The 24,777-nt window shown below is 52.6% G+C and overlaps 1 protein-coding gene across 1 annotated transcript; it reads left to right on the top strand.

Moving 5' to 3' along the window:
* The first annotated feature begins 11,043 nt into the window (after positions 1-11,043).
* On the top strand, positions 11,044-24,436 carry SNX4 (sorting nexin 4). Its single transcript, XM_044298260.1, has 14 exons — positions 11,044-11,216; positions 14,586-14,707; positions 14,781-14,916; positions 17,661-17,810; positions 17,913-17,960; positions 19,545-19,600; positions 20,766-20,838; positions 21,152-21,213; positions 21,318-21,383; positions 21,660-21,749; positions 22,162-22,261; positions 22,361-22,506; positions 23,096-23,210; positions 23,362-24,436. Exons 1-14 carry the CDS (start codon positions 11,127-11,129, stop codon positions 23,407-23,409), a joined length of 1,302 nt encoding a protein of 433 aa, XP_044154195.1. The 5' UTR covers positions 11,044-11,126; the 3' UTR covers positions 23,410-24,436.
* The last annotated feature ends 341 nt before the right edge of the window (positions 24,437-24,777 follow it).

A 24,777-nucleotide genomic window follows, 5' to 3' on the forward strand; every position in this document is an offset into this window, starting at 1 on the left:
TATAAGGTGGCACCTCACCGGGGGTCTTCTCCAGTTGTCAGGGATGTCCGGTCGCCCCGTCCATGTAACACGACATCTCATTGTGTCTACACACGGCAGCTCCTAGGTCTTCACTTCTGTCGGGGCAAAAAGCACAGATTTCCGTGAACTAGATCTCTTAAAGTAACAGTCGCTCGAGCAGCATTCACATTGTGTCGGCACTTCTCTCCTCGGGGTCATTCATCTTTATTCTTTTATTTTATTTCTACTCTGGTCGCTACCCGGAGACAGTGAACATGCTGCTGTTGACTGATCTTGTTATCACAAACATCTAATGCCTGCATCGGGTATTCATGGGTTAATAAGCCCATAAGATCCATCCCAGTATACTGACACGGAGACACCCTGCAAGGACAGCAGATCAGTCAGCGGGAGCTTGTAGATGGTTTCCATGCACCAAAGACAATGTTTTATTTAAAGGTTGGTCAAATATGTCATTGACGTGAACGGCCAAACCATCTTTTATAGAGAAGAGGTGGTCACCAGCCAGATCCGTGTGCTGGAGGCACTGGTGCAGTGACCGGTACAGGGTGGAGGTGTCGGTGCAGTGACCGGTACAGGGTGGAGGCACTGGTGCAGTGACCGGTACAGGGTGGAGGTGTCGGTGCAGTGACCGGTACAGGGTGTCGGTGCAGTGACCGGTACAGGGTGTCGGTGCAGTGACCGGTACAGGGTGGAGGTGCAGTGAGTGGTACACGGTGGAGGTGCAGTGACCGGTACAGGGTGGAGGTGTCGGTGCAGTGACCGGTACAGGGTGAAGGTGTTGGTGCAGTGACCGGTACAGGGTGGAGGTGTCGGTGCAGTGACCGGTACAGGGTGGAGGTGCAGTGAGTGGTACACGGTGGAGGTGCAGTGACCGGTACAGGGTGGAGGTGTCGGTGCAGTGACCGGTACAGGGTGAAGGTGTCGGTGCAGTGACCGGTACAGGGTGGAGGTGTCGGTGCAGTGACCGGTACAGGGTGGAGGTGTCGGTGCAGTGACCGGTACAGGGTGGAGGTGTCGGTGCAGTGACCGGTACAGGGTGGAGGTGTCGGTGCAGTGACCGGTACAGGGTGGAGGTGTCGGTGCAGTGACCGGTACAGGGTGGAGGTGTCGGTGCAGCGACCGGTACAGGGTGGAGGTGTCGGTGCAGTGACCGGTACAGGGTGGAGGTGTCGGTGCAGTGACCGGTACAGGGTGGAGGTGTCGGTGCAGCGACCGGTACAGGGTGGAGGTGTCGGTGCAGTGACCGGTACAGGTAGAGCTCAGCCTGATTAGGTCATGTGACCGCCCTCCGATCATGTGACTATTCTTGTTGCTGTAGAGCTGATGGTAAAGGTAGTTGAAAAGAGCCGTCAGGAGGTCATGTGATCATGTTGTGATCACGTGATCTGAGCCGTTGCCATGGAGAGGAGACGCTGGTGCGGTGTTATGATTACTAATGTCTATTGGTGACGATCGTCTGTTTGGGGTGTGAACATCGCAAGGCTCAGCAGAGACATGGGAACTGATCGGACGATATGATCCCAGTGTTTGATCCTATACCGCAACCAACATGGCGGCAGAGGAGGTCGGTGATGTGAGGGGATTAGGTGACGCCTTATCTGCAGACAGCACGAGGAGATGGCAGAGCGCCAATTCAGCTGCTTAAGCAAATTTTACAAAAACATTCACTTTGTGGCGACTTCATCACGAAGTGCATTTCCTTGTAGTGGGTGCAATGACAGGGAGCGGCGATTGCGCCCCGCCCGTGATTGAACCCCTGAGACGCCATGTTCATCGCTGATCCTGCCAGTCTTTAGAACTTTATCAGGGCTTGTGTTTTGTGGGACAAGTTGTAGTTTTTAATGTGGGGCACACATAACTTTCTGATTAACTTTTTTTATTAACTCTTTCTGGGAGGGAGATGGGAAAAACAGCAATACTGCCACTGCGTTTTTACGTTATAAATTTTACGGGATTTATCGATTTTTGCGGGACGACTTGTGTTTTTCATTGGTATCATTTTGGAGTAAATGGCGCTTTTTGTTCGCTTGTTATTACGTTTTTTCGGTGGCAACTAAGAATTTTTTTTTTTTTTTTACGGCATTCACCGTAGGGGATAATTTATGTAGTCCGGGTCGTTACGGATGCGGCAATAGAAAACATATGGGGGAGATTTTTGGGGGAATTTTTTTTCATTGAAAAGCGTACTTTTTTAATGGAATTTTTTATGTATTTAATGTTTTTGTTTAGAACAGACAGTACTTTGATTGCTTTTAAAATGCATTATCCCTATATTTATAATATATATTTTAATGGCAATGCGATTCTAACATTGACCAGCAGGCTGCGCCAGAGAGCCACAGCCTGCTGGAAATTCCTGAGGGCTGCTCAGGGGCCTAATCAGAGCCCGGCCAGCCTTCACACACATGGGCACCCCGCAATCACATTTTCAGGGTCATTGCCCGCGGCATGTAAAGGGTTAAACAGCCCGGGTCAGCACTCCTGCCGGACCGGGCTGTTAGAGCAGGGCCACAGCTCTCATCGCGGGGCCCGTGCAGAACTTAGACTGGGCCACCGTAAAAAAGCAGCAGCCCAGCCTAAGGCCCCTTAGCGTCAGCCGTAAAAACACATATCGGTGGTGACTAAGGGGTTAATGTCTGAGTTGTGCAGCCCCCATAATGGAGTCTGCAAGGACTTTCCAAAATGTACACTATAGTCTGTAATACACAGACCGATGTGGCAGACCGTCACGGCAATCGCCTGCTCGCTAGCAGAGGGGACCGCAGCGATCTCCTCCACAGTATAGGGAGCAGTGATCATTGTGCCATCGCTCGTCCTCACCCTGTCTAGTGGTTGCTGGCGGCAGATCCCTATCAGACGGCACAATCCTGATCTATCAGCAAGCTTAATACTCAGTTGCCCGCTGGACGAGCATTTGCAATCAGCGGCAGTATTACACTGCAAGATGGTCTGACCCTGCGGCAGTATTACACTGCAAGATGGTCTGGACCTGCGGCAGTATTACACTGCAAGATGGTCTGACCCTGCGGCAGTATTACACTGCAAGATGGTCTGACCCTGCGGCAGTATTACACTGCAAGATGGTCTGACCCTGCGGCAGTATTACACTGCAAGATGGTCTGGACCTGCGGCAGTATTACACTGCAAGATGGTCTGGACCTGCGGCAGTATTACACTGCAAGATGGTCTGACCCTGCGGCAGTATTACACTGCAAGATGGTCTGAACCTGCGGCAGTATTACACTGCAAGATGGTCTGACCCTGCGGCAGTATTACACTGCAAGATGGTCTCAATCGGCGGCAGTATTACACTGCAAGATGGTCTGACCCTGCGGCAGTATTACACTGCAAGATGGTCTGGACCTGCGGCAGTATTACACTGCAAGATGGTCTCAATCGGCGGCAGTATTACACTGCAAGATGGTCTGACCCTGCGGCAGTATTACACTGCAAGATGGTCTGACCCTGCGGCAGTATTACACTGCAAGATGGTGTGGACCTGCGGCAGTATTACACTGCAAGATGGTCTGACCCTGCGGCAGTATTACACTGCAAGATGGTCTGACCCTGCGGCAGTATTACACTGCAAGATGGTCTGACCCTGCGGCAGTATTACACTGCAAGATGGTGTGGACCTGCGGCAGTATTACACTGCAAGATGGTCTGGACCTGCGGCAGTATTACACTGCAAGATGGTCTGACCCTGCGGCAGTATTACACTGCAAGATGGTCTGACCCTGCGGCAGTATTACACTGCAAGATGGTCTGACCCTGCGGCAGTATTACACTGCAAGATGGTCTGGACCTGCGGCAGTATTACACTGCAAGATGGTCTGGACCTGCGGCAGTATTACACTGCAAGATGGTGTGGACCTGCGGCAGTATTACACTGCAAGATGGTGTGGACCTGCGGCAGTATTACACTGCAAGATGGTCTGGACCTGCGGCAGTATTACACTGCAAGATGGTCTGGACCTGCGGCAGTATTACACTGCAAGATGGTCTGGACCTGCGGCAGTATTACACTGCAAGATGGTGTGGACCTGCGGCAGTATTACACTGCAAGATGGTGTGGACCTGCGGCAGTATTACACTGCAAGATGGTCTGGACCTGCGGCAGTATTACACTGCAAGATGGTCTGGACCTGCGGCAGTATTACACTGCAAGATGGTCTGGACCTGCGGCAGTATTACACTGCAAGATGGTCTGGACCTGCGGCAGTATTACACTGCAAGATGGTGTGGACCTGCGGCAGTATTACACTGCAAGATGGTGTGGACCTGCGGCAGTATTACACTGCAAGATGGTCTGGACCTGCGGCAGTATTACACTGCAAGATGGTCTGACCCTGCGGCAGTATTACACTGCAAGATGGTCTGGACCTGCGGCAGTATTACACTGCAAGATGGTGTGGACCTGCGGCAGTATTACACTGCAAGATGGTCTGGACCTGCGGCAGTATTACACTGCAAGATGGTCTGACCCTGCGGCAGTATTACACTGCAAGATGGTCTGGACCTGCGGCAGTATTACACTGCAAGATGGTCTGGACCTGCGGCAGTATTACACTGCAAGATGGTCTGGACCTGCGGCAGTATTACACTGCAAGATGGTCTGGACCTGCGGCAGTATTACACTGCAAGATGGTCTGGACCTGCGGCAGTATTACACTGCAAGATGGTCTGGACCTGCGGCAGTATTACACTGCAAGATGGTCTGGACCTGCGGCAGTATTACACTGCAAGATGGTCTGGACCTGCGGCAGTATTACACTGCAAGATGGTCTGGACCTGCGGCAGTATTACACTGCAAGATGGTCTGGACCTGCGGCAGTATTACACTGCAAGATGGAGGGTAATACTACCGCAGGGTCAGACCATCTTGCAGTGTAATACTGCTGCCGATTGAGACCATCTTGCAGTGTAATACTGCTGCAGGGTCATGTTATAAGGGAAAATAATGCAGTGAATAGACTGTCACCTAGCAACCATGCGTGAAAATCGCACCGCATCCGCAAGCAAGTGCGGATGCGGTGCGATTTTCACACATGGTTGCTAGGATGAAAGTCTATTCACTGTATTATTTTCCCTTATAACACGGTTATAAGGGAGAATAATAGCATTACCGGCCCTGGATAGGTGTATAGTGTGAATCCAGCACAGTAGTGTGTGTGGTGTATGTAGCAGAGCTGTATGCGACAGAGGCATGTATAATGTGCACAGCAGAGCTGTGTGTGTAAAATGTGTAACACAGTGATATATAATGTGCCACTCAGAGCTGTGTGTGTAGCAGAGCTGTGTGTGTAGCAGAGCTGTGTATGTAGCAGAGCTGTGTGTGTAGCAGAGCTGTGTGTGTAAAATGTGTAACACAGTGATATATAATGTGCCACTCAGAGCTGTGTATGTAGCAGAGCTGTGTATGTAGCAGAGCTGTGTGTGTAGCAGAGCTGTGTGTGTAAAATGTGTAACACAGTGATATATAATGTGCCACTCAGAGCTGTGTATGTAGCAGAGCTGTGTATGTAGCAGAGCTGTGTGTGTAGCAGAGCTGTGTATGTAAAATGTGTAACACAGTGATATATAATGTGCCACGCAGAGCTGTGTGTGTAGCAGAGCTGTGTATGTAGCAAAGCTGTGTGTGTAGCAGAGCTGTGTATGTAGCAGAGCTGTGTGTGTAGCAGAGCTGTGTATGTAGCAGAGCTGTGTGTGTAGTAGAGCTGTGTGTGTAAAATGTGTAACACAGTGATATATAATGTGCCACTCAGAGCTGTGTGTGTAGCAGAGCTGTGTGTGTAGTAGAGCTGTGTGTGTAGCAGAGCTGTGTATGTAAAATGTGTAACACAGTGATATATAATGTGCCACTCAGAGCTGTGTGTGTAGCAGAGCTGTGTGTGTAAAATGTGCAAAAACCCTGATGCTCTAAAAAAAAACAAGCAATATAAAACATTGCAGTTTGATACCTTTTACCCCTTACAGTCCGGGCCCATTTTCATTTTTACATTAGCCGTGACCTTTTTATTTTCCCATTTCCCATTTGTGTGGGACAAGATGCATTTTTTAAATGTCGCCACTTAATTTGCCATGTCTTGTATCAGAATGCAGGAAAAAAATAAATTCTTTGTGGGTTAAAAAAAAACCGCACACAATTCCGCCAAGGTTTTGACATCGTGGCGTTCACTAAAAATGACGTCTTTATTCTGCGGCTCAATACGATACAAAACTTGTATAGTTTTTATTTGGTTTAATTACTTTTCTATATTTCGGTCCCTGTGAGGGCTTGTTTTTGTGTAACGATCAGTAGTTTTCTTGGGGGGAGGGGCCCCATACAAAAATGTGCTTATTAAAGACTGTATAGGGTGTGGCTGGAGGCGGGACAAGGGTGGGGCTTGCAGCAGAACATGGGTGGGGCCTGTAAGGGGGCCCCTGAGTGGGGCATCACCTGGATGCTGTCATTATCCTGCTTTCTGCAAAAGAAGAGCCACATGACTGCATCCGGGGAGTCTAGACCCCTGATACGGATGGATCTGTCCGGTGATGGACTCCAAGTAGCTGAAGTTTTATTGAAGCTCTGGATGTCACTGGGGTTTAAGACATGATGCAACTGAAGGATTATGAAGGCAGCTCCAGGTGTGACTGGAGTATAAGACACAATATCACAGTGAAATTTTGAATACAGCTCTGGATGTGAACTATAAGACAAAATGTGACATATAGCTGTGGACGTGACTGGAGTTTGACATATTATGTGACAGCAGAATAGTGCAGCTATGGAAGTAAGAGGAGTATGAGATGATGTAACAGCAGAATTGTGAGTGCAGCTATGGATGTAAGAGGAGTATGAGATGATGTAACAGCAGAATTGTGAGTGCAGCTATGGATGTAAGAGGAGTATGAGATGATGTAACAGCAGAATTGTGAGCGCAGCTATGGAAGTAAGAGGAGTATGAGATGATGTAACAGCAGAATTGTGAGCGCAGCTATGGATGTAAGAGGAGTATGAGATGATGTAACAGCAGAATTGTGAGCGCAGCTATGGATGTAAGAGGAGTATGAGATGATGTAACAGCAGAATTGTGAGCGCAGCTATGGAAGTAAGAGGAGTATGAGATGATGTAACAGCAGAATTGTGAGTGCAGCTCTGGATGTAAGAGGAGTATGAGATGATGTAACAGCAGAATTGTGAGTGCAGCTCTGGATGTAAGAGGAGTATGAGATGATGTAACAGCAGAATTGTGAGCGCAGCTATGGAAGTAAGAGGAGTATGAGATGATGTAAAAGCAGAATTGTGAGTGCAGCTCTGGAAGTAAGAGGAGTATGAGATGATGTAACAGCAGAATAGTGCAGCTATGGAAGTAAGAGGAGTATGAGATGATGTAACAGCAGAATTGTGAGCGCAGCTCTGGATGTAAGAGGAGTATGAGATGATGTAACAGCAGAATTGTGAGTGAAGCTATGGAAGTAAGAGGAGTATGAGATGATGTAACAGCAGAATTGTGAGCGCAGCTCTGGATGTAAGAGGAGTATGAGATGATGTAACAGCAGAATAGTGCAGCTATGGAAGTAAGAGGAGTATGAGATGATGTAACAGCAGAATTGTGAGCGCAGCTATGGAAGTAAGAGGAGTATGAGATGATGTAACAGCAGAATTGTGAGTGAAGCTATGGAAGTAAGAGGAGTATGAGATGATGTAACAGCAGAATTGTGAGCGCAGCTATGGAAGTAAGAGGAGTATGAGATGATGTAACAGCAGACTTGTAAGTGCAGCTCTGGGTATAAGAGGAGTATGAGATGATGTAACAGCAGACTTGTGAGTGCAGCTCTGGGTATAAGAGGAGTATGAGATGATGTAACAGCAGACTTGTGAGTGCAGCTCTGGGTATAAGAGGAGTATGAGATGATGTAACAGCAGAATTGTGAGTGCAGCTCTGGATGTAAGAGGAGTATGCCATGATGTAACAGCAGAATTGTGAGTGCAGCTATGGAAGTAAGAGGAGTATGAGATGATGTAACAGCAGAATTGTGAGCGCAGCTATGGAAGTAAGAGGAGTATGAGATGATGTAAAAGCAGAATTGTGAGTGCAGCTCTGGATGTAAGAGGAGTATGAGATGATGTAACAGCAGAATTGTGAGCGCAGCTCTGGATGTAAGAGGAGTATGAGATGATGTAACAGCAGAATAGTGCAGCTATGGAAGTAAGAGGAGTATGAGATGATGTAACAGCAGAATTGTGAGCGCAGCTATGGAAGTAAGAGGAGTATGAGATGATGTAACAGCAGAATTGTGAGTGAAGCTATGGAAGTAAGAGGAGTATGAGATGATGTAACAGCAGAATTGTGAGTGCAGCTATGGAAGTAAGAGGAGTATGAGATGATGTAACAGCAGAATTGTGAGTGAAGCTATGGAAGTAAGAGGAGTATGAGATGATGTAACAGCAGAATAGTGCAGCTATGGAAGTAAGAGGAGTATGAAATGATGTAACAGCAGAATTGTGAGTGCAGCTATGGAAGTAAGAGGAGTATGAGATGATGTAACAGCAGAATTGTGAGCGCAGCTATGGAAGTAAGAGGAGTATGAGATGATGTAACAGCAGAATTGTGAGTGAAGCTATGGAAGTAAGAGGAGTATGAGATGATGTAACAGCAGAATTGTGAGCGCAGCTATGGAAGTAAGAGGAGTATGAGATGATGTAACAGCAGACTTGTGAGTGCAGCTCTGGGTATAAGAGGAGTATGAGATGATGTAACAGCAGACTTGTGAGTGCAGCTCTGGGTATAAGAGGAGTATGAGATGATGTAACAGCAGACTTGTGAGTGCAGCTCTGGGTATAAGAGGAGTATGAGATGATGTAACAGCAGAATTGTGAGTGCAGCTCTGGATGTAAGAGGAGTATGCCATGATGTAACAGCAGAATTGTGAGTGCAGCTATGGAAGTAAGAGGAGTATGAGATGATGTAACAGCAGAATTGTGAGCGCAGCTATGGAAGTAAGAGGAGTATGAGATGATGTCAAAGCAGAATTGTGAGTGCAGCTCTGGATGTAAGAGGAGTATGAGATGATGTAACAGCAGACTTGTGAGCGCAGCTCTGGATGTAAGAGGAGTATGCCATGATGTAACAGCAGACTTGTGAGTGCAGCTCTGGGTATAAGAGGAGTATGCCATGATGTAACAGCAGAATTGTGAGTGCAGCTCTGGGTATAAGAGGAGTATGAGATGATGTAACAGCAGAATTGTGAGTGCAGCTCTGGATGTAAGAGGAGTATGCCATGATGTAACAGCAGACTTGTGAGTGCAGCTCTGGGTATAAGAGGAGTATGCCATGATGTAACAGCAGAATTGTGAGTGCAGCTCTGGGTATAAGAGGAGTATGAGATGATGTAACAGCAGAATTGTGAGTGCAGCTATGGATGTAAGAGGAGTATTGGCCGGACATGGCGGTGCCCAAAGCAACGTTTCGGGCAAATAGGATGCCCTTCATCAGGCTGATGTACAGAAATAGAAAGGTAGGTGCATCTCAGTCTATGACAATTAAAGGAACATGATCGGTAGTTATACAAATAGTAACATTAAGGATCAGGTCACGGATCCAAGGGTTTCATCAAATTAATTTCCCCGCTAAGTATTTATCAGAAAATCTCATCAGTAATGTTATCACATCGTGCGTCTGATTGACAGTGACCACCGGGGGCAGCGTACCGCTGAACCACGAGTCAGAGGACACTAGCGGTGCTTGGGACCGGGGTTCTGTAGATTGTATTATTTCCCCTTATAACCTGGTTATTATCTGAATACAGACTGCACAGTACACTAGCGCTGGAGGGGTTAACAAAATAAAATGATTTAACTCCCCTAATCCACTTGTTCGCGCAGCCGGCATCTCTCCTGTCTTCTTCTTTGAGGAATAGGACCTTTGATGATGTCACTGCGCTCATCACATGGTCCGTCACCATAGTGATGGATCATGTGACGGACCATGTGATGAGCATAGTGACATCATCAAAGATCCTATTCCTCAAAGAAGAAGACAGGAGAGATGCCGGCTGCGCGAACAAGTGGATTAAGGGGAGTTAAATAATTTTATTTTGTTAACCCCTCCAGCGCTATTGTACTATGCAGTCTGTATTCAGATAATAACCAGGTTATAAGGGGAAATAATACAGATCAGGTCTCCATCCGATCGTCTCCTAGCAACCGTGCGCGAAAGCCGCACCGCATCCGCACTCGCTTGTGATTTTCACGCAGCCCCATTCACTTCTATGGGGCTTGTGTTACATGAAAAACGCAGAATATAGAGCATGAAAATCACCGCTATGTGCACAGCCCCATAGAAATGAATGGGTCGGGATTCAGTGCGGGTGCAATGCGTTCACCTCACGCATCGCACCCTCGCGGAAATCTCGCCCGTGTGAAAGGGGCCAGAACTCCTATTTATCCTGGCAGGATCCGAACAAGGTCCAACAAGAAGAGATGGAGGAGACAGGACGTGATCTGAGCCTTTACTGAAGACAACGAATAAACTGGAACCGGCTGTTTTTCAGCTGGATGTAACAGCAGAATTGTGAGTGCAGCTCTGGATGTAAGAGGAGTATGAGATGATATAACAGCAGAATTGTGAGTGCAGCTCTGGGGTATAATGCAGCTTATGTCTCAGGGTCAGTACAGGCTCGGTAGGAGGATGTCTGCTCCTCTCTCTTGCAGATGAGTTTGATTTCATTCACCGGACCGGAGACCGGAGCGCCGAGCTTCTATTGTACGTACATCACAGAGACCGCGTTTTATGTGTCTCTGCCCGAGCCGGGATTCGCTACCAGCTTCGTCAGGATCCCCATAGGGCCCCGCAGACCGCCCCTCCCCCATAGGGCCCCGCAGACCGCCCCTCCCCCATAGGGCCCCGCTGGCCGCCCCGATAATTTATGAGGACACTGTGCTTGGATTAGGGAGGTTCTGCAGCAGCTGAGGTAGCGTTCATCTGGTGCGCATGCGCAGCGCATCCATTCCGGTTCCTATAGAGACGGGGTGGAGTCCGCGGCCGGAAGTTGTCAGCTGTGAGTCTGACACCCGGAGCGGGTCACTCTTTATACCGGAAGCGGGTGACAGCGGAGAGATGAGCGGCGAGGAGGAGCCGTCCGGGCTGTTTGACAACGAAGACCCCGAGGCCGGAGAGGAGGCCCCGGGCCTAGAGGGGGCGGAAGTGGTGAGCGCCCTGCAGACTATTCCTCCGTCCCCAGCCCTTCAGGCTCCTCCGGCGCAGGCTGTCTGTCTGTCCTCTCCTCCTCCCCGGCGCAGGCTGTCTGTCCTCTCCTCCTCCCAGGCGCAGGCTGTCTGTCCTCTCCTCCTCCCAGGCGCAGGCTGTCTGTCTGTCCTCTCCTCCCCGGCGCAGGCTGTCTGTCTGTCCTCTCCTCCCCGGCGCAGGCTGTCTGTCTGTCCTCTCCTCCTCCCCAGCGCAGGCTGTCTGTCTGTCCTCTCCTCCCCGGCGCAGGCTGTCTGTCTGTCCTCTCCTCCTCCCCAGCGCAGGCTGTCTGTCTGTCCTCTCCTCCTCCCCAGCGCAGGCTGTCTGTCTGTCCTCTCCTCCTCCCCAGCGCAGGCTGTCTGTCTGTCCTCTCCTCCTCCCCAGCGCAGGCTGTCTGTCTGTCCTCTCCTCCTCCCCAGCGCAGGCTGTCTGTCTGTCCTCTCCTCCTCCCCAGCGCAGGCTGTCTGTCTGTCCTCTCCTCCTCCCCAGCGCAGGCTGTCTGTCTGTCCTCTCCTCCTCCCCAGCGCAGGCTGTCTGTCTGTCCTCTCCTCCTCCCCGGCGCAGGCTGTCTGTCTGTCCTCTCCTCCTCCCCGGCGCAGGCTGTCTGTCCTCTCCTCCTCCCCAGCGCAGGCTGTCTGTCTGTCCTCTCCTCCTCCCGGCGCAGGCTGTCTGTCTGTCCTCTCCTCCCCGGCGCAGGCTGTCTGTCTGTCTGTCCTCTCCTCCCCAGCGCAGGCTGTCTGTCTGTCCTCTCCTCCTCCCCAGCGCAGGCTGTCTGTCTGTCCTCTCCTCCTCCCCAGCGCAGGCTGTCTGTCTGTCCTCTCCTCCTCCCCAGCGCAGGCTGTCTGTCTGTCCTCTCCTCCTCCCCAGCGCAGGCTGTCTGTCTGTCCTCTCCTCCTCCCCAGCGCAGGCTGTCTGTCTGTCCTCTCCTCCTCCCCAGCGCAGGCTGTCTGTCTGTCCTCTCCTCCTCCCCGGCGCAGGCTGTCTGTCTGTCCTCTCCTCCTCCCCGGCGCAGGCTGTCTGTCTGTCCTCTCCTCCTCCCCAGCGCAGGCTGTCTGTCTGTCCTCTCCTCCCTGGCGCAGGCTGTCTGTCTGTCCTCCCTGGCGCAGGCTGTCTGTCTGTCTGTCCTCCCCGGCGCAGGCTGTCTGTCTGTCTGTCCTCCCCGGCGCAGGCTGTCTGTCCTCTCCTCCCTGGCGCAGGCTGTCTGTCTGTCCTCTCCTCCCTGGCGCAGGCTGTCTGTCTGTCCTCTCCTCCCTGGCGCAGGCTGTCTGTCTGTCCTCTCCTCCCCGGCGCAGGCTGTCTGTCTGTCCTCTCCCTCCCCGGCGCAGGCTGTCTGTCTGTCCTCTCCCTCCCCGGCGCAGGCTGGCTGTCGTCCCTCTCCCTCCCCGGCGCAGGCTGGCTGTCTGGCTGTCGTCCCTCTCCCTCCCCGGCGCAGGCTGGCTGTCTGGCTGTCGTCCCTCTCCCTCCCCGGCGCAGGCTGGCTGTCTGGCTGTCGTCCCTCTCCCTCCCCGGCGCAGGCTGGCTGTCTGGCTGTCGTCCCTCTCCCTCCCCGGCGCAGGCTGGCTGTCTGGCTGTCGTCCCTCTCCCTCCCCGGCGCAGGCTGGCTGTCTGGCTGTCGTCCCTCTCCCTCCCCGGCGCAGGCTGGCTGTCTGGCTGTCGTCCCTCTCCCTCCCTGGCGCAGGCTGTCTGTCTGTCCTCCCTGGCGCAGGCTGTCTGTCTGTCCTCCCCGGCGCAGGCTGTCTGTCTGTCTGTCCTCCCCGGCGCAGGCTGTCTGTCTGTCCTCTCCTCCCTGGCGCAGGCTGTCTGTCTGTCCTCTCCTCCCTGGCGCAGGCTGTCTGTCTGTCCTCTCCTCCCTGGCGCAGGCTGTCTGTCTGTCCTCCCCTCCCTGGCGCAGGCTGTCTGTCTGTCCTCCCCTCCCCGGCGCAGGCTGTCTGTCTGTCCTCTCCCTCCCCGGCGCAGGCTGTCTGTCTGTCCTCTCCCTCCCCGGCGCAGGCTGTCTGTCTGTCCTCTCCCTCCCCGGCGCAGGCTGTCTGTCTGTCCTCTCCCTCCCCGGCGCAGGCTGGCTGTCTGGCTGTCGTCCCTCTCCCTCCCCGGCGCAGGCTGGCTGTCTGGCTGTCGTCCCTCTCCCTCCCCGGCGCAGGCTGGCTGTCTGGCTGTCGTCCCTCTCCCTCCCCGGCGCAGGCTGGCTGTCTGGCTGTCGTCCCTCTCCCTCCCCGGCGCAGGCTGGCTGTCTGGCTGTCGTCCCTCTCCCTCCCCGGCGCAGGCTGGCTGTCTGGCTGTCGTCCCTCTCCCTCCCCGGCGCAGGCTGGCTGTCTGGCTGTCGTCCCTCTCCCTCCCCGGCGCAGGCTGGCTGTCTGGCTGTCGTCCCTCTCCCTCCCCGGCGCAGGCTGGCTGTCTGGCTGTCGTCCCTCTCCCTCCCCGGCGCAGGCTGGCTGTCTGGCTGTCGTCCCTCTCCCTCCCCGGCGCAGGCTGGCTGTCTGGCTGTCGTCCCTCTCCCTCCCCGGCGCAGGCTGGCTGTCTGGCTGTCGTCCCTCTCCCTCCCCGGCGCAGGCTGGCTGTCTGGCTGTCGTCCCTCTCCCTCCCCGGCGCAGGCTGGCTGTCTGGCTGTCGTCCCTCTCCCTCCCCGGCGCAGGCTGGCTGTCTGGCTGTCGTCCCTCTCCCTCCCCGGCGCAGGCTGGCTGTCTGGCTGTCGTCCCTCTCCCTCCCCGGCGCAGGCTGGCTGTCTGGCTGTCGTCCCTCTCCCTCCCCGACGCAGGCTGGCTGTCTGGCTGTCGTCCCTCTCCCTCCCCGGCGCAGGCTGGCTGTCTGGCTGTCGTCCCTCTCCCTCCCCGGCGCAGGCTGGCTGTCTGGCTGTCGTCCCTCTCCCTCCCCGGCGCAGGCTGGCTGTCTGGCTGTCGTCCCTCTCCCTCCCCGGCGCAGGCTGGCTGTCTGGCTGTCGTCCCTCTCCCTCCCCGGCGCAGGCTGGCTGTCTGGCTGTCGTCCCTCTCCCTCCCCGGCGCAGGCTGGCTGTCTGGCTGTCGTCCCTCTCCCTCCCCGGCGCAGGCTGGCTGTCTGGCTGTCGTCCCTCTCCCTCCCCGGCGCAGGCTGGCTGTCGTCCCTCTCCCTCCCCGGCGCAGGCTGGCTGTCGTCCCTCTCCCTCCCCGGCGCAGGCTGGCTGTCGTCCCTCTCCCTCCCCGGCGCAGGCTGGCTGTCTGGCTGTCGTCCCTCTCCCTCCCCGGCGCAGGCTGGCTGTCTGGCTGTCGTCCCTCTCCCTCCCCGGCGCAGGCTGGCTGGCTGTCCTCTCCTCCGCGCCGCCGCCTGTTGGCGGTTTTCTGACTGACCCTTTCTCTCTCTCAGATGTCGGGGGAAGACTCTTTACTGAAGAAGTTTGAGATCAGCGTTTCAGAAGCCGAGAAGCGGAGCGGGAAGAACGCGATGAACATGCAGGAAACGTACACGGCGTATTTGATTGAGACCAGGTGAGCGCCATCGCGGCCATGGCGTCTCCTGTGGGGGAGGAGCCGGCCTGGCTGACAAGGCTCTTATTTCCAGGATGCTGGACGCCCACAGTGACGGACACGCCTCCCTGGACTGCCTGTGGAGGCGATACAGCGAGTTTGAGTTGTTGCGCACTTACCTCTCCATCACCTATCCGTTCGTCGTCGTCCCCCCACTGCCGGAGAAAAGGGTAAATTGCGGGGTTCTGGATCGGGGTAATGTTGTAGAAGGAAAATTTCTGCACCATGTTAAAAATCTCTGCTTGCTGCCAGTGTATGGAACATTCCTTATTTACATCCTGGAGATTAAATCTGTACAGTGTCGTCACTGCAGACTTTGTAACAAACCTTCAGCTGTGACATGTCTTAGGATGCGGTTTCATTCTTTGGATGTAAAAACAAAACTGCAAACAGAGGTATTGAAAATATACATGCTGCAGGTGTGCACCCCTGTATCCTCGCACTGAGACCCCTGCCACATATACATGCTGCAGGTGTGCACCCCCGTATCCTCGCACTGAGACCCCTGCCACATATACATGCTGTAGGTGTGCACCCCTGTATCCTCGCACTGAGACCCCCGCCACATATACATGCTGCGGGTGTGCACCCCTGTATCCTCGCACTGAGACCCCTGCCACATATACATGCTGCAGGTGTGCACCCCCGTATCCTCGCACTGAGACCCCTGCCACATATACATGCTGCAGGTGTGCACCCCCGTATCCTCTCACTGAGACCCCTGCCACATATAGATGCTGTAGGTGTGCACCCCCGTATCCTCGCACTGAGACCCCTGCCACATATACATGCTGCAGGTGTGCACCCCCGTATCCTCGCACTGAGACCCCTGCCACATATACATGCTGCGGGTGTGCACCCCCGTATCCTCGCACTGAGACCCCTGCCACATATACATGCTGCGGGTGTGCACCCCCGTATCCTCACACTGAGACCCCTGCCACATATACATGCTGCAGGTGTGCACCCCCGTATCCTCTCACTGAGACCCCTGCCACATATACATGCTGCAGGTGTGCACCCCCGTATCCTCGCACTGAGACCCCTGCCACATATACATGCTGCGGGTGTGCACCCCCGTATCCTCGCACTGAGACCCCTGCCACATATAGATGCTGCGGGTGTGCACCCCCGTATCCTCTCACTGAGACCCCTGCCACATATAGATGCTGCAGGTGTGCACCCCCGTATCCTCTCACTGAGACCCCTGCCACATATAGATGCTGCAGGTGTGCACCCCCGTATCCTCGCACTGAGACCCCTGCCACATATACATGCTGCAGGTGTGCACCCCCGTATCCTCTCACTGAGACCCCTGCCACATATAGATGCTGTAGGTGTGCACCCCCGTATCCTCGCACTGAGACCCCTGCCACATATACATGCTGCAGGTGTGCACCCCCGTATCCTCGCACTGAGACCCCTGCCACATATACATGCTGCGGGTGTGCACCCCCGTATCCTCTCACTGAGACCCCTGCCACATATAGATGCTGCAGGTGTGCACCCCCGTATCCTCTCACTGAGACCCCTGCCACATATAGATGCTGCAGGTGTGCACCCCCGTATCCTCTCACTGAGACCCCTGCCACATATAGATGCTGCAGGTGTGCACCCCCGTATCCTCTCACTGAGACCCCTGCCACATATACATGCTGCGGGTGTGCACCCCCGTATCCTCGCACTGAGACCCCTGCCACATATACATGCTGCGGGTGTGCACCCCCGTATCCTCTCACTGAGACCCCTGCCACATATACATGCTGCAGGTGTGCACCCCCGTATCCTCTCACTGAGACCCCTGCCACATATACATGCTGCGGGTGTGCACCCCCGTATCCTCGCACTGAGACCCCTGCCACATATACATGCTGCGGGTGTGCACCCCCGTATCCTCTCACTGAGACCCCTGCCACATATACATGCTGCGGGTGTGCACCCCCGTATCCTCGCACTGAGACCCCTGCCACATATACATGCTGCGGGTGTGCACCCCCGTATCCTCGCACTGAGACCCCTGCCACATATACATGCTGCGGGTGTGCACCCCCGTATCCTCGCACTGAGACCCCCGCCACATATACATGCTGCAGGTGTGCACCCCCGTATCCTCGCACTGAGACCCCCGCCACATATACATGCTGTGGGTGTGCACCCCCCGTATCCTCGCACTGAGACCCCCGCCACATATACATGCTGCGGGTGTGCACCCCCGTATCCTCTCACTGAGACCCCTGCCACATATACATGCTGCGGGTGTGCACCCCCGTATCCTCGCACTGAGACCCCCGCCACATATACATGCTGCAGGTGTGCACCCCCGTATCCTCGCACTGAGACCCCTGCCACATATACATGCTGCGGGTGTGCACCCCCGTATCCTCTCACTGAGACCCCTGCCACATATACATGCTGCGGGTGTGCACCCCCGTATCCTCTCACTGAGACCCCTGCCACATATAGATGCTGCAGGTGTGCACCCCCACATCCTCGCACTGAGACCGCCTCCACATATACATGCTGCAGGTGTGCACCCCCGTATCCTCGCACTGAGACCCCTGCCACATATACATGCTGCGGGTGTGCACCCCCGTATCCTCGCACTGAGACCCCCGCCACATATACATGCTGCGGGTGTGCACCCCCGTATCCTCGCACTGAGACCCCCGCCACATATACATGCTGCAGGTGTGCACCCCCACATCCTCGCACTGAGACCCCCCCGCCACATATACATGCTGCAGGTGTGCACCCCCGTATCCTCGCACTTTCCATTGTGGAGGTGCTGTGTTAGATGAGTCAGCATATTATTCCCTGCTCCTGACAGAAGAGATGAGGCAGCTGGTGCCTGAGCTCCTGTTCGGGGGGCCGTGTTGCCCCCCATGTTGTATCACGTTGCCCCCTGTTTTCACAGGCTGAGTTCGTCTGGCACAAGCTCTCAGCTGATAACATGGATCCTGACTTTGTGGAGCGCAGGAGGATCGGACTGGAGAACTTCCTTCTGCGTGTGGCGTCGCATCCCGTCCTATGTCACGACAAGATCTTCAGTTACTTCCTTAACCAGGTGTGCAGCTCCGCGGGGGCTGGGCAAGATCCCAAATACTTTACATCTGCTATGTGTGTGTTACCCTTTTTTGCTTTTTTTTTTTTTTTTTTTTCCCTACAGGAGAACGGCTGGAAGGAGGCGCTGAACGAGGCCGGACTACAAGTAAAGGTACAGCCATCTGCAGCTCCGGAGTATAATGCAGGATGGAACTCAGGATAAGTAATGTATGTACACAGTGACTGCACCAGCAGAATAGTGAGTGCAGCTCTGGAGTATAATACAGGATGTAACTCAGGATCAGAACAGGATAAGTAATGTATATACACAGTGACTGCACCAGCAGAATAGTGAGTGCAGCTCTGGGGTATAATACAGGATGTAACTCAGGATCAGTACAGGATAAGTAATGTATGTACACAGTGACTGCACCAGCAGAATAGTGAGTGCAGCTCTGGAGTATAATGCAGGATGTAACTCAGGATCAGTACAGGATAAGTAATGTATGTACACAGTGACTGCGCCAGCAGAATAGTGAGTGCAGCTCTGGAGTATAATACAGGATGGAACTCGGGATCAGTGCAGGATAAGTAATGTACACAGTGACTGCACCAGCAGAATAGTGAGTACAGCTCTGGAGTATAATACAGGATGTAACTCCGGATCAGTACAGGATAAGTAATGTATATACACAGTGACTGCACCAGCAGAATAGTGAGTGCAGCTCCGGAGTATAATGCAGGATGGAACTCGGGATCAGTGCAGGATAAGTAATGTACACAGTGACTGCACCAGCAGAATAGTGAGCGCAGCTCTGGAGTATAATACAGGATGTAACTCAGGATCAGTACAGGATAAGTAATGTATGTACACAGTGACTGCACCAGCAGAATAGTGAGTGCAGCTCTGGAGTATAATACAGGATGTAACTCAGGATCAGTACAGGATAAGTAATGTATGTACACAGTGACTGCACCAGCAGAATAGTGAGTGCAGCTCTGGAGTATAATACAGGATGTGACTCAGGATCAGTACAGGATAAGTAATGCTTGTACACAGTGACTGCACCAGCAGAATAGTGAGTGCAGCTCTGGAGTATAATACAGGATGTGACTCAGGATCAGTACAGGATAAGTAATGTATGTACACAGTGACTGCACCAGCAGAATGGTGAGTGCAGCTCTGGAGTATAATACAGGATGTGACTCAGGATCAGTACAGGATAAGTAATGCTTGTACACAGTGACTGCACCAGCAGAATAGTGAGTGCAGCTCTGGAGTATAATACAGGATGTAACTCAGGATCAGTACAGGATAAGTAATGTATGTGCACAGTGACTGCACCAGCAGAATAGTGAGTGAAGCTCTGGGGTATAATACAGGATGTAACTCAGGATCAGTACAGGATCAGTAATGCTTGTACACAGTGACTGCTCTGTATACGTAACCTACAATATAGTGGGTAGATGAGACATGAATGGTGGTAGTCTGAGGATGGACATATTACATGTGCAGATAGCTGGGTGCCTCCCACCTCATGGGGGGTCAGTCTCGTGGTCTGGTCTCAGTAACTTCCCATGTTCAGACTGATCAGACACATTCTTGTGCTGCAGATTCAGAGGTCTCTGCGCCCGGCCCCGTATGTAATGAGCTCATGTCATGACGGAGGCGCTGGGTCTCGGGCCCGGTATGGGCTGTACGCGGCGCTTCCGCTTTTTTATAGGCAGTTTCTCACCTCTGGTTATCCTTTTGTAGACGGACTCCAGGCTGAAGTCACTGAATGCGACTTTCCGTGTCAAAAACCCAGACAAGTGAGTATGAATGGCGGGTGATGAGCCGGTCTCGCTGGCGCTGAATGTAATAATTCTATCTCCATATACATTGTTTCATCCAGCTGAGAGTTTGTTACAATGTCTCAGCAATCCTGTGGTGTAAACCGCATGATATGTCGTAATAATCTACCAGGACGAGAGTTCGAGCTGATGTGTTCCGCTCCAGATGATTGTCTACACTGTCACAACCCCTCAGCTGTGTGACCAGAATAACTTGACCCTTTCCAGACACAGCAGCTTTCCTTGTCTGTGTTTTTTTTTTGTTTTTTTTTCCTGTTTTTTGCGGGACAAACTTTCTAATTTCCTCATTTAATATTGCATACGATAGTAGGAAGCTGGAAAAAATTCCAAGTGGGGAATAGGAAAAATAATGCAGTTTTGCCTTAGTCTTATGGGTTTCATTTTTATGGCGTTCCCTATGAGTTAAAACTGACCTGTACATTTTTTGACTTTTTTTATAAATTTTTTTTGGGGGGAGGTGAAGCTACAAAAATCTGCAAATTGGCAATTTTTATTTATGGGATAAATGTTTTTAAGAATTATTTAATTTTTTATTTTATTTTTTCACTTTTGTTTTAGGGCCCCCTAGGGGACTTGACTATGCAATCATTAGATGATGTGTACATGAGTAGAATGCAATGCAGTGCTGCCACCTGCAGGTGGAATATACCAGTGCTAGGCCTGGGTACCTCGTACAAGCTCCAGTCTATTACAGCCAATGAACGGTTTCCCCGATCCCAGTGCTGTTCAGGCCCCTCATCTGAGCTGTTAGATATCTGCGTTTAGCAGTATTGCTGATCGTAGACATTGTGATCATCGCCCCGGGTATCTGCTCTGTGAAACAGCAGAAACTCAGCGCCTTTATATTGTAGCCGCCATATTTAAATATCCAACTAGTGCTGTACATGTACAGCGTAAATTGGCAAGGGGTTAAAAATAATTTTCTGCTTCAGTATATAAAACATTTTATTTACTGACAGCAAGCAGAGCTCTTGACCATTTAGAACAGAGTCTGTTAGAGTTTGAAGGATACATGGAGCCTGCTTACTGACCGCTGTATTATGGCTGGCGGTGTCTTGTGTGTGGGGGAGGGGTCGTGTTCTGTGCCCCCTCCCGGTTATAGCGATCCATTTCTGTTTTGCAGACGCTTTACGGAGCTGAAACATTACAGCGACGAGCTGCAGTCCGTGGTCTCTCACCTCCTGCGGGTCCGTGCGGTGAGTATACTGGCGCACCTGTCCCTCATGTGCAAGCCCCTGCCTCCGGCACCTCAGAGGTGGGGGCCTTTTAAGCGTGTGGTGATCTGACACCTCCATCGTGATCCAGTGATCCAGTGATCTCCTGGTACCAGCACAGCAGTGATCTCTGGGAGCAGAACTGATTGACCTAGGAGGCAGAGTCAGAAACCTTCCCATCTCTGGGGCCACGTGCTTATAGGTTAACATGGTGTAGGCTGCGTCATCACCAGGGATGATGGGAGTGATTGTTGAGGATCCTTCTTAAGGTTAGATTTATTTCTGTGTCTCCTAGAGAGTGGCCGATCGGCTCTACGGCGTGTACAAGGTGCATGGCAATTATGGTCGAGTCTTCAGGTCAGTTTGCTCGTCCTATGGCGTGATGGGCGTGCCCAGGTTGTGATGAAATATCCGGGGGGGGTTGGGTGTCTATGGAATTTACAGTGTTCATTTGTCCGCAGTGAATGGAGTGCTATAGAAAAGGAGATGGGCGACGGTCTGCAGAGTGCCGGACATCACATGGATGTGTAAGTGAGAGCGAGAACTGCATCCAATCGGACATTGCAGCAGCCGCAGAGAGGTTTCACGGCTGCCGCTCTGTCGGCGACTGCTCAGATGAGCAATCTACCATCCTGATGACCACAGTCCCATCTTGTGGCGGCAGTCCATCAGCAGAATCATCTAAGGCAGTGATCTGCAGCCTGTCGCTCTTCAGCAAGCACTACAACTCTCAGCAAGCCGCCTCTCGCTTTGTGACGGTAACTAGATGTGATAATGAGGGGAATGTTGTCCTGTCTCTGCAGGTACGCTGCGTCTATTGATGACATCCTGGAGGAGGAGGAGCACTACGCCGATCAGCTGAAGGAGTATTTATTCTATGCTGAAGCGCTGAGGTACCGTCACGCGTCTGCAGCATGGCCGCCGCGGTCTTAGCAGCGATCAGTGTGACCCACTGTCTCCCGAATATTCCTGAATTATGTGCAGGGGGCTTTCAGATGGGAGCGTCGCAGCCCTGACAGTCCATCAGTAGAGACCAGCCCGCCGTGCTTCATCAGGAGGCGCGTTACCTCTCGGTATATAAACCTCTGGTACCGGATTATCAGACATGCCAGACTATCAGAACATTCATGTGGATGTGGAAGCACATAGTACACACGCTGTATACATTTCCCATTGTGTAGTGCCCAGAAGGAGCTGCATCCTGAATCTGTTTCACCGCCCACCTGTGTATAGGTGAAGGTGGCCGTCCGCACTGCAGTCCAGACAGCAGTCCTCTGCGTTCTGTAATCCTGATTGTGCTTTCAGGGCCGTGTGCAGGAAACATGAGCTCATGCAGTACGACCTGGAAATGTCGGCGCTGGATCTGGCCTCGAAGAAGCAGCAGTGCGAGGAGCTGGCCACCGGGGTAAGTGAGGACATCACTGCCCGAACAGTCCTGCCCCTGTATGGGGGAGTCACCATTACGGGGCACTCCCTCAGTTTATGTCTCTGTTTTGTCCTCCAGACGGTGAGAACATTTTCGATAAAGGGAATGACCAGCAAACTGTTTGGTCAGGAGACTCCGGAGCAGAGAGAGGCCAAAATCAAGCTGCTGGAGGAACAGATAGAAGAGGGCGAGGAGCAGCTGAAGGTGCAGAACGTAGAGAGCAGGTGCGTAGGTCTGGGGTCCCTCCATTGTGTGATCACTAGAATGGGGGACCGGTCTCCTCTGTTTTGGTGGCAGTGGAGTATGTCTGCTGTCACTCCGTTCAAGCTTTATGGGACAGCTGGAGAAAGGCGAGTAGCGTGCCTGGCTGGAGCGGGGAAAATGGCTTCCCTGTTCTTTTGATCGGTGCGGGTTCAAGTGGTTGGACCGCCAGCAATCAGACACTTTACCCCCTGTCCACAGTGGATAGTGTTAGTGAGGGCTCCATCGCTGACATTGCCACAGCCAATCACTGGCTTTGGGGGAGACGGGATCTCCTGCATTGTGTGACCATTTGTCATGACGTAAGGAGAACCAGTCGCCTTCGCAGCCAGTGATTGGCTGTAGGTAATGTCATACCAGATGTCTACAGCAATGGAGCCCAGCGGAGCATCGCAGAAGGAGGAGCAGGGATCCAGTGCTGGGAAGCGGGTATGTAAGCTTCGCTTTACAGGTCTGCCATAACCCCCTCAATTCTTGCAGCACCCCTTAGCACCCTATGTCCTGACGTGATGAGAATCTGGCAGTAATAATATTAGTCATTTTGGTTTTTAGGGACTTTGTGCAGAACGCTTGGCTGGAGATAGAACGCTTCAAGGATCAGAAGAACCGGGACCTGAAGGAGGCCCTGATCAATTACGCTGTCATGCAGATCAGCATGTGCAAGAAGGTGAGCGCTTCTCTTATCAGTCCAGGGGAAGACGGCAGATCCAGGAAGCTTTTATATGAAGACTGTGCTTTGGGAGGCCACAGGTAAGATGAATGGGTCGGGATGTGATGTGCTGAGTGACATGCTGCTGTGTCTCCTCCATTGTCTGCAGGGCATCCAGGTCTGGACTAACGCTAAGGAATGTTTTAGTAAGATGTGACCCCGGGAGCCCAGCGTGTCGGGTCCTCAAGTCGCTGAGCTAGAAGCTGCAGCCTGATCTCCTAGGAAGTAGGGCGTCCTCTGCCTCGACCATGGGACTTCTGGAGCACTTCAAGTGTCTTTTCTTGTAACTGGAGGTGTTATGGCGGTCGGCCACAAAGGACGGTTCAGCTTTCATGCCAAGGCTTTCTTCCCGATTGTTTGATCTGTCATGGCCCAGGCCTCGTGCCAACAGATCTGCTGCAGAATCCTTATTCCTTCATTTTCCAGAGCTTAAGGAATTCCGAGTTCCCTGGAGCACATGTAAGGAAAGGTTTAATGTGACAGTCAGTGAATAGAATTTCCTGCTCCCCGGTGCTTACTCCTTAGCCATGTACCTAAACGTGGGCAGCCACGTGGACGCATTGGGTAGGCCGCTGCCAGCACCGTCACTTTGTGCCTTAGTGATGTCACTAGGTCTTGAAGAACTGGCAGGGGGGGAGAAGTAGATCAGCCCTGACTTGGAGGTAATGGGCCCCATCTTTAAGGTGTTTTTTAGTAAAGCTGCAGCCTGATATCACATGTGGCCCTTCTGTGTCCCTGTTCATGTAGGACCCCAATATTGTGCCTATTAAAGGGCTGGAACAGGCTGCTGATAATTAAAGCTTCACTGCAACTTTCTGATAGATTTTTGGGTTTCAGTTTCATTTTTGCATAAGAACCTGGCCCGACGTGATCCTGCTCACACAGCTGAGGGTTTGTTTCAGTTGTTTCCAGTGATGAGAGATGCACTGCTCTTGTGTTCACCTTATAGGACATCAGCTCTGTGAGCAGGACCAGGGCAGGGTGGGATTTCTGGCTGTAAACACTAAGTTCACTGACAGCAAGCAGAGATGTTGATAATAGTGAGTTCTGTATATAAGGATTAATCATTGAGCCGGAGCGGCTCGTTCGCACCGTCCCGCTCTGTCTTGTCCTCCCCCCTCCTCGGTGCCGAGAACCGTTCACATTCCTTGTGCCAAATCATCAATAAATTGTAATCGTCTGTTCTCCATCGCCTCCTTATTCATGTCCAGGTATTTCATGTCATTTAGATGTTACATCTGGGGGGGGGTTCTACTAAAGGGGCCGGTGAGGGCCCGGCTCTTACACCTGGAATACACCTGTGTGAATTAGGCCTTAAAGCGTCGCTGTTGCAGCTCATCCCTATTAAACCAGGCAATTTCGAGCACCAGGAGGTGGGCATTTCAGTATGAGCACCGCCATGTGAGACCTACCGACATCTAAACACGTCTCCTCCACCCATGGGCTGATGGCGCTAGATCGCGTTGAAGTCGTTCTCTAGGGGGAGGGGGTTTGTTTCCACATCGGCAGGTGTCGCATGGCGGTG

The sequence above is a fragment of the Bufo gargarizans genome, chromosome 6, assembly GCF_014858855.1.
Source record: "Bufo gargarizans isolate SCDJY-AF-19 chromosome 6, ASM1485885v1, whole genome shotgun sequence".
NCBI classification, from domain to species: Eukaryota; Metazoa; Chordata; class Amphibia; order Anura; family Bufonidae; genus Bufo; species Bufo gargarizans.

Excerpts from the sequence above, each read along its gene's own strand:
- SNX4 (XM_044298260.1), top strand. The coding sequence starts at position 11,127 with ATGAGCGGCGAGGAGGAGCCGTCCGGGCTGTTTGACAACGAAGACCCC. Across the intron at positions 11,217-14,585 it reads GCCTAGAGGGGGCGGAAGTG|ATGTCGGGGGAAGACTCTTT; the intron begins GTGAGCGCCCTG and ends TCTCTCTCTCAG. Across the intron at positions 21,214-21,317 it reads AATTATGGTCGAGTCTTCAG|TGAATGGAGTGCTATAGAAA; the intron begins GTCAGTTTGCTC and ends ATTTGTCCGCAG.